The sequence below is a fragment of the Humulus lupulus genome, chromosome 8 (assembly GCF_963169125.1).
Source record: "Humulus lupulus chromosome 8, drHumLupu1.1, whole genome shotgun sequence".
NCBI lineage: Eukaryota > Viridiplantae > Streptophyta > Magnoliopsida > Rosales > Cannabaceae > Humulus > Humulus lupulus.
Genome location: NC_084800.1, coordinates 94,868,966 through 94,878,971, shown reverse-complemented (window position 1 = coordinate 94,878,971; position 10,006 = coordinate 94,868,966). Strand labels below are relative to the sequence as shown.

The following is a 10,006-nucleotide window of genomic DNA, read 5'->3' as shown; positions in this document are numbered from 1 at the left end:
ATACAATTTCAAAATAGTAGTGTATCAACTCTCACAAAACAGTAAGTTAAACTTTTTCTCTCTGGTGTAAACCCTTTCTCTCAAGTTTCTCGCTAAACTTGTGTTGTGTTCTCAAAAACTTTCTTTTAAAAACTTCATTGATCAGCAAAGTTTAGGTAACAAAATCGTTCGGAATAAATAGACTTTCCTATTTGGTAGTTGGCTTAAAACATTCATATTATGCTTAAATCTTGCATTAGTTGAGCACACGCATGTCATAGCACATGAAGCATGAGAGAGAAAAGGGTGGCAAGGAAAAATGAGAGTTGAAGACACACGGATAAGGAAAAATAATTCTTGTAAAAAAATATGAAATATGTTGCTCCCTAATATTGTTACATATTATTATTATTTTAAGGGTTTTTTTAGCTGCAGTCTTTATTTTTTACCCTTTATAACACGTTTTAAAAATTAATTTTGTATTAGTTAGATCTTCAATTTTTTCAAATTGTATTATTTATGTCCTAAATGCTATTTTTAATTTTTTTTTTCAAAATACATAAAAAAAAAAAAGTAAATCAATCTTAAAAAAATTGAACCTTAATTTATAATAATACCAAACATGATATTGTAAAAAATATTTTCATAACATTTTAAAAGCTATTTAATAGTTTTATAAATTAAATTAATTTTTCTTCCAAAATAAATTATTGTTACATATAATATAGTTTTAATAGTTTGCAGCTGTTCCTCCTTACATAAAATATATTATTATTCAAAAAGTTTAAAGTGAAGAACGGGTGATTCTGTGGGTCCCACTTATACCAACAAACAGAAGCTGTTGTAATAAGGGTAATCACTAAACTCCCCAACCGGTCATCAATGCCCCAATTAGTCTTCTCTAATAGTACACCTGTCACTGGTTTACTGGATAATGGACAGAGAAAACTATACATTGAGGTAACTTTATCAATTGACATTCCTCGCGAGTCTCACCCTCACCTTTCTCACTACTCAGGTATATGGCGCGCACCAGTTAAAAGCCAGAGCCTCACAACGTCCTCCACTACAGACCTCATTGAGCTCCTTAAGCTACTATTTTCCTCACCACTAAGGCTTCTTCAACTTCTTCTTCTTCTTCTTCATCTTTTTCTCTCACTTGAAAATTTCAGTGATAAAATGTTCTACTCGCACCAGCTCCTTGCTCGTAAAGCTGCTCTCGGCCAAATCTGGTGACTCATGAACTCTTTTCTGCCATTGCCATTACATTTTCATAACATTTCATCTTCAAATACTATTTTTAAATCAGTTCAATGAATTGAACGTATTGTTTTTTTTTTTCTCTAAGAGAAGTTCTGATGAATAATCTGCCGTTAGAGTTTAATAGCAGAGTGTTTGTTTCCTGAGAATTTATATTTCTTCAGAGACTTCGTTTGATTTTGTTTTTTAAATTGAGATCGTTACATGTCTTTAGATATTCAGTTCATTGGCTTCCAATGAGCTATTTCATTATCTGAGAGAAAATCGTGAAGTAGAATCTGTAGTTTCAAGAGTGTTTGTTTCCCGAGAATTTCCTCCGTTTTTGGTGGATTTTTTCTATTTTTATTTAATATAGCGTTTTGAATTTGACATTCTTTTTTTGAACCTTTATCTCCTTGTTTTGATGATGTTAGGATGGCTGCAACGATGCATTGCAAGATTGATAGAAGGAAGCTACACAAGATCGACCTCATCAAGATCTGGTTCCTTCTGTTTCTCCCTTCTGTACTTGGCTGACGTAGTTTCAAAGCTCTATGATCGAACTAATTGGTTGGGATTTTCTTTTACAGTGATGAGATATTGAATCCGTCAGTTCCCATGGCCCTTAGGCTCTCTGGAATTCTTATGGGTAACCAAATTACATTCTCTAACGTTTTCTTCTATACTATCGGATAAATTTTTTTATAACTAAATTACAGAGAGTAGTTCTTCAATTTTGTTACTCAGGTGGAGTAGTGATTGTGTATGAACGAAAAGTAAAACTGCTCTACGGTATTTGAGTATTTCATTTTGCAATTTCGTTGAATTTCAAATCTGTGTTAGTTTTCGATTTCTGAAGCAAATCTCTAACAACACTTTTGTTTTTGTATTATTATACTCTGGTTTCCTGTTCAGATGATGTGACTCGTCTTCTGGTAAATATTTCAAACTTTTTGATAATTTTCCCTTCTCCTCGTCACCACCAAGTACTCTGTTTCTATCTCTCTGTTTTTTATGGTAGATGCTGATTTTCTTTATTTAACCTCTTTTTATTTGTTTAATTGTGATACTATTACTCAGGTTGAAATCAACCAAGCATGGAAGGTGAAGGATGTACCAGACCGTACTCTGCTCCCCAAAGGAAAATCTCAAGCCAAGTCAGTCATTGTTTTACTCATTATACCCTGTCTTCTCTACATACAGGCCTGTGCTAGAAGCAGCCAGTTTTAATATTATCTCACTGCCTTGGTATTAATTTTACTCAACCGTGTGTAAACATGTGTGTCTGCTAAAATGAGGAAATAGGCATGTCTATTTATTAAGGATTTTTTTTGGTAAAGAAAATGGGTTTTCATTGAATAATAGAAAAAGCTACTACAAAAGAGATAAAGAGAGGATATGCAGCAGTCTAAACTCTACCCCTAATACTATTTATAAAGAATTTTGTTCACGAGTATATCTTTGTGTTTTAGGAAAGAAGCTGTGACTCTTCCTGAGAATAAAGATACAGATGTTGGGGATATGGAGCAGATACGTAATTCTTTCAGCGCCACAGCCGACATGGGGTTCCAGCAAACAGCCTATTTTTCTATGGTGAGGGAACTCCCTTCCAAACTCAAATGAAGAATCTCACAGATTCTTATCAAATTGTTAAATTTCTTTAGTTCTACATAATCGTATCTAAGGTATTCATGTCATTTGTAATAGCTAGAAGCTGAAAAGATGGCTCAAGGAATCATTGTAGTCATGATTTGATGGGTGATAAATTATGCATTAGCTTTAGAAATCTTAATAGCATAACTGCCTATGCATGGATTAAACCATAGTTTATGGTGCTATCTGTAATGTTTTGATTTCTTAAGTTCATTAAGCTATTGTTAAGGTACATATGGTTAGTAACTTATATTTTTTAAATTAGACAATGTATGTTCCGTAAGTTACTTAGTATGATAGTTAGGCGTTGAAAAATATATTTAGATGGTCACCTGAAATAAAGGCACTAAGGAAATGTAATGCAATGTTTTCATGGAAGTAGTACATTCTTTACCTATCTTTGCTTGAACTCAGCGACTTGACAGCGTGGATCCGACATTTATTAACGACAATGCTGGAGATCAATCTGAACACTTCCATCAAGGTTATAATGTGGACTCTTTTCATCAGTCTTTCCTTTACTTCGTTGATCTGGTTACTAATTATTACCTGTCAAATATGTGAAGGAAATATTAGGTCTGCCTATTTATATCACATATATTGACTACTGACTTGTTAACTATTGCCTTCAGCTGACCCGGAAAATATCACCATATTTGAAAAATTTGATCCAAATCAGGCTGATACAACTACGTACAATCTTTACGAAAGGTGACCTCCTTAGTTTACAAGCTTATATATATATATATAAATATAATGTATGTACGTATAAGCACACATCGTTCTGTCCAGTAGGATTTGTACCTGTGTTAAACATGCATGTCTTATATACTGCGAAATTATATATGTCTTGCATGTGTGCAGATTCGATGTTGAAGGCGATGATGAGCCACAGTTCAACTTCACTTCGGGAACACAAATTCACACTACTCTTATTGCCTCTCCACCCCTTCCAGACGAGCCTGAAAGAGGTTGGCAATCTTAAAATTCCTTCTAGTCCCTTATAGTTTAATTTGAAACCAAGCGTATTTGAACTAATTGCTTGTTTTTTTTCCACATTGTTTGTGCTCCTTTTATTGAGATAGAAAGTCAACCAAAATGAGAAAGGATTGCGCTTCCTCGTCTTAATGATAGCTATCTGATCTTCTTGCAGCTTATGAAATCCACAATCCAGAACCCGAGCTTTATCAGAACGATGAATCCAAGGAAGTGAACCAGGTAGCAATGTAGCATGGTTAGATATAAGCTATCAACCGTGCATATCGTCGGAATAATAAGATTTAAAACGTTACACACTTAACCAATGTTCAAGTTTAAATAAAGCAGGTTCAACAGAATCAGGGGCCCAGAAGAAAGAAAAGAGGAAAATTAACCGTCTCTATCATGGACAATGAACAAACTATTGTTCCTGGTCATGTATACCAATCCTGGCTTCAAAATCCTTCGGATATCACCTTGAAAAGAGGAAGAGGAAGAAACAGAAAGGTACCCCTAATATCTTAATTCCATTTATCAGTACATAATATATCGATAGAGGAGATAATGCTCAATCAGTGAACTGACGTCAAAGGTTAGCTGAAAATTCTACCCAGCTAAATTTAATGCATGGGAATTAGCAGTCTTTGGGGCGTCTTGTCCCTGTTCTTGTTCATAAGCGTTATTTTCCTTGCAAATGTGAAGCATAACACCCCCCTTACCTTTTATTGAATTCAATTTATGAAATTATACATTATCTTGAGCGGTGTAACTTTTGAAATAGTTTAATATATTGATAGTAGCTCTAGCTCATTATTTCTGATTATTATTGTAATAATTATGTTTTGGCTGAGTTCAATACTTATAATAGAGAGGCAGATAGTTTATTGTTCTTTCTGTTATGCAGCGCACCGGTTTAGTGTCCAACATGAAGATAGCTCATCTCATGGAGCTTCCTCCTACGGTACTTATGGATGATTTATTTAGAACCGGAATCAGAGAGGTTTATTATCCGCGACCTCTGATGGAGATGTGGATAAAAAGTGGCCAAATTCCTCAAAAATCACCATCTGGTAAGTGTAATTTGTTTGGAAAAAAAAAATTCTTAAGATATTTAGTAATTTAACTATAGTAGTTTCCTCTATACAGAGAGGGCCTCTCCAGCTCCGTCTCCAGAAGCAAGAGTGTCTCTACAGCCTGAAGAAATAAATTTTCAAGATCAGATGGGATTTGTAAGCCACTCAACAAGAAATATTGTATTACAAAAGATTTAGCTTATGCCTGGTAAAGAGGAAATGCGTTTAAATGATATAGGAGTTCCAAGATTTTCACAGTGGAGTTGGCTCCCCGTCACTAAATCCCTTTGAAAGACAACGAACAGATACTGTGAGTCTTATGGACGAACTAAGAGCTAATCTTATGAAGAATGGATCTGGGAATACTGAATCAAACGTCATGCGCACTCCTGGATATTCAGGTAGTAGAAACCTCCGTTGATGATTTTCATATACACATGTTTGTTATGAGAAGTTTTTTTTTTTTTTTTTAAATTTATTTAATGATCTTTATAGAAATAATGTTTCGGATATTTTTTCATTCATGTGCTTACAGGAGATGGCGTGAGATCCATTCCAAGCTCAGCTTCTGGACAGACAATTATTTTGAATAATGTAGAAGTCAATTCGGGACGGTTAGTAGTACTAGATGTATATAGATATATATAGTACCTTCTTATGAAAGGGAAAACTTTTTACATGTGAGGTTCTTTTCGAATTTTATGCTATGTCTAGAAACAGTGTAAAGTACTGACTATCAAACGTTTCAGATCAAACAAGAAAAGGACTTATTCTTCATCCAGACACAGCAGCAATGGACTTCGACCTGTGGCGGAAGAGAATGCATGGGATAACCCAGATCCCAGTTTTAAATTACAAAGACTATCTGAGCATAATGGCCTGACTCCAGATAATGGTATATAGAATCCAATATCCTATTGTTGCAGAAAATGCAGTACAGATTAGATTTCATCGTCGACATCTTTGCTTTGTTGACAGAACTACTGGTGGAAACTGGACCTACACAGACCCCGCAACCAGTAAACAATCACCCATTTGACAAAATAACTGACTGTATTAGCATGTATGGTGTTTCTAAAATCTATTTAGACATAGATTCAATAGAACTTTCATCATGGTAATTTCACTTTGCGTACAGGCAAATGAAGGCGCATTTTGATACACCAGGTGCACCTCAAGTAGAATCCTTGAACAATCTAGCTACTGGAATGAACCCAAAAGGAGCGGCTTTGCTCTTCTATCAAACTTGTGGTACAAACCTTTCGATGCTATATTCTTACCATGCATACTACTTAATGTGCACAATATATCACTTTTAACTTGTAGAACTTTCAGCATATCAAAATCTAAGAAATGGCAGCTATATCTGCAGTTCTAGCCAGTAAGGATGTCCTAAAAGTGGAACAAAAGGTTCCGTACGGAGATATATTCATTTCCAAAGGAAGAAAAATGTGAACTGAGGTGTAGTAAATTTAAGTCACTAAAGGTTTTACATCATGTTTTCTCTGTCACAGCTAATGGTATTGGAAGTAGCTAGTTTAGATGGGAGATTTCGCCCTTTAATCTACTACGGCTTATAGACTTCACGTAATTCACCTACGTTTCTGAAATGGAGAAAGTAAATAGACGCTTCAGTCTTAGGTTGGAAAGCGACGCGTATTGCTTGCTATTCTCTGATTATAAATTGTTTGTTAGAATCAGAGAACAAGTTTTTTTAGCTTAACTTGTTTAGGCTGCTTGTTAGTGTTCTTGTCAATAGCATATAATATTTCTATTATGACATGAATCCTACTGATTGTCATATTATCTATGTAGGCCTCGTGTAACTATCTGGCTATATAATACCATTGTAGAAAGTTTTATCAGTTGCTTACTTGACTGTGGTATGTGATTATCAATTCCTATTCCTAAGTCTTTTTTTCTTTCTTCAATTTAATATTTGACAACATAAATAAATGGGAAAACATAGTGAATAATATGAATTAGAGCCAACATTGCAGAAATTCAGTGCTTCTAGAATCTTAAAGGACCAAAACTGGAGACGACAGACAGAGGCCACCGGGGATTAGTTGAAGATATAGTGGTTACCACTTATGAACAACTCATCAATATAATTTCAACAAGTGATGACATTATAATTAAAATAATAATAATATTATTAATGATTCTACATATTCTTGCACATGCTTTCACGGTTATAACTAGCCATTTTATATTTAAATTCTTAAAACTGTCACTATATCTCTGTGTATACTTCTTTTTGGATAAATAATTTCATAGGAAGGTTCTCTGGTCAATGCATCTATTTGGTAAGTGAGTTCCTTCTTACGTTTTGAAACAAAACGAAACGTATATACCAAACATCTCTGTACACCACAAACGTGACAACTGTTAAAAAAACAAATTATCATTCCAGAGCAAATCATTAAATTTATAATATCCATACATGTGATATTCATTTCCAATTCAAATTCCTTCCTGTTTTGGTATTTTATTTTAGTAAAAATAAATAAAAAAATAAAAATACCCATGGTATTAAACTATTACTACCCTACAATTTTATTTTCTGTTGTAAAATCATTGTTCGTCGAATGAGAAAGAAACAAAAATCAGTACTTTTGATTCTGTTTGACCACTTATACTATATTATCAATTAGATTTCTATGTAAGAAATGATTCGTGTAATAAAAAGCCATTTAACGTGCAAAATGCATTCCGCTAAAGATGTTGTTTCAGAAAAATAGAGAATTTAATACTTTCCTTAATATCATTTTAGGAGAAAAATATATGTATATTTTTGGATTTTTCCAAGCGTATATACACTTTTTATTCTTATCTTCATATTAATGCCTCAAACTTATTCCTTTATTAGGGCACTCCCCCATTATATGCTCTATTATTTATTGACCCTTTAAATTAACTTAGCCTACCCAGTTCCCCATTAACACCACCTCTCTACATTCTCTCTCTCTCTCTCTCACATTCACCTACTCTTCTTCCCCGATTCTCTCTCTCTCCCTCTCGGACATGTGGTCACCGCCATGGCTAAGATCACCGAGCAGAGTTCAGAGACCAAAATCACGGACACAAACCTTCTCTTGCTCATCCTTTAAGGACATCCAAACCCTGCTCCAAGAAGAACAACCCGAACCCGAGACCGAGTTCGGGCTCCTCAGCCCAAGACGGGCCTCTATTTTCCACCGGGTCCGGATCACCAGCTCAGTCCTCCGCTTCTGGGCCCACCACCGCAACCCCTCCCCACATACTCTGCCCCTACCCGACGGTGACCAGCGGGTAGTGATCTTCTACACCAGCCTCCGCGTCGTCCGCAAGACCTTCGAGGACTGCAGAGCCGTCCGATCCATACTTCGAGGGTTACGTGTCCCGATCGACGAACGAGATGTGTCGATGGATGCTCAGTCTCTGGACGAGCTTCAGGGGATTGTAGGAACCAAGAGACTGAATCTGCCGATGGTTTTCATCGGTGGGAGATTCGTCGGTGGCTGCGACGAGATCCGGAAACTCAACGAGTGTGGTGAGTTGAAGATGCTGATCCAAGGGCTGCCAGTGGTCGATTCGAATGGCTGTGATTCTTGTCGAGGGCTCAGATTTGTTGTCTGCGATGAATGCGATGGCAGCCATAAGGTTTACAGTTATGCAGGGAAATGTGGGTTTAGGACTTGTTTGGCTTGCAACGAGAACGGTCTCATAAAATGCCCTTCATGCTCTGCTGTTAGAATTAGACGCAAACAAACTTAGCTTAGAGCCTTAGATTCAGAGTTTTCCTCCCAACTCTTTGGATTTTTTATTATTTTTAGGCCATAAATTATAAAATGTTAAGGGGTTAATTGTATCTAGATTATGAATTTAGCATTCTAGAAATTTGACTTATACAGAATCTTTTACTTCGGTAAATTATTCAAAATGAGCAAGGGAGGGGGACAATTGGCTTTGACAGCTTGCTTGAGACACATTTGAGATGATGTTTTCCTATTTGGTAAAATGGATAATAGAATAATATTCTTGAATAATTTTTGTTTTTTTGTTTGTTTTTTAAACATGGTTATGGATCTAATTGTTACGAGGCTCGTTTATTTCATAATGTTTAATACGGCTTAACCAATACTAGAACACAAATCTATATTGTAGGAAGAGGTGTTTGGCCTTGTTTGTCTAATACATGACAATGTCACTTCCAAGAAAAAGGGAGAGATTTCAAAATGTAAACAAACCGTTTGGTTTATTTTTTCTTTTCTAAATGTGTTTTCCAAATTCGGTACCTTTAAGAAATTATATATATTTTTAAAATAAATAAATTTAAAGTGTTAAAAAACATAAAAGAATAAATAGAAATTAAGTTACAAGTGATCTAAATGGATACAATTTCAGATAATGATTTCCAGGTCATCAAGCTATTAGAGCAAAATATGATTCCAGTACTCCTAACTGAAATTATCAATTTAATTAATGTCATGAAATGTATTCAATTTAGTTTTTAAAGCTTATTATACATCAAAAATAACTATAATAAGTTGCTATGTTATTTAATTTTAACTCAAATTTCTTTTTTTTTTTTAAACTAAAATATATGGGAATCGATCACTTAAATCATCAACATATAAAAAATTTGAAGTTATTATTTATAGTTGAAATTTTACTTTTGAATTTTTCTATAAAATACAGTTCTAAATTCTTAAGGAAATTAACAACTTAACTAACTTTTTATCGAAATTAACTTATACACAATGGTATTAAATTTTGTTATAACTTAATTCATATACCAAAAACAACTATTATCATCGTCCATATTTTTAAATTATAAATTATAATATGCGATGTATATATTTTCCAAATTGTTATTACAAGAAACAATTTTATCGTCCATAATTGAAATTACCATATTAACTAATTTCGTACAACTTACAAAATCTACTAACTTTGATATCTATAATGAAACTAATAACTTAACTAACTTTTTAACTATCATTAAATCTACTAATTTTTTTTAATCGAAATTAACTTATACACAACAGTATTAAATTAGGTTACAACTTAATTTATGTACCAAAAACAACTATTATCAT

At 34.1% G+C, this 10,006-nt stretch overlaps 2 protein-coding genes across 2 annotated transcripts; both read left to right on the top strand.

The window, feature by feature from the left end:
• Window positions 1-787: 787 nt before the first annotated feature.
• Window positions 788-6,798, top strand: LOC133798164 (sister chromatid cohesion 1 protein 1). The gene is made up of 20 exons (XM_062236373.1): window positions 788-1,211; window positions 1,653-1,721; window positions 1,809-1,867; window positions 1,966-2,010; window positions 2,134-2,153; window positions 2,299-2,375; window positions 2,691-2,811; window positions 3,286-3,355; window positions 3,504-3,582; window positions 3,736-3,842; window positions 4,025-4,089; window positions 4,198-4,356; window positions 4,754-4,919; window positions 4,996-5,078; window positions 5,161-5,323; window positions 5,458-5,536; window positions 5,672-5,817; window positions 5,901-5,985; window positions 6,061-6,173; window positions 6,295-6,798. The coding sequence occupies exons 1-20, from the start codon at window positions 862-864 to the stop codon at window positions 6,375-6,377; spliced, it is 2,139 nt and encodes a 712-aa protein (XP_062092357.1). The 5' UTR covers window positions 788-861; the 3' UTR covers window positions 6,378-6,798.
• Window positions 6,799-7,817: 1,019 nt separating this feature from the next.
• LOC133798162 (uncharacterized protein At5g39865-like) lies at window positions 7,818-8,953 on the top strand. The gene has a single exon (XM_062236372.1). It carries the CDS (start codon window positions 7,950-7,952, stop codon window positions 8,679-8,681), a length of 732 nt encoding a protein of 243 aa, XP_062092356.1. The 5' UTR covers window positions 7,818-7,949; the 3' UTR covers window positions 8,682-8,953.
• Window positions 8,954-10,006: the final 1,053 nt, after the last annotated feature.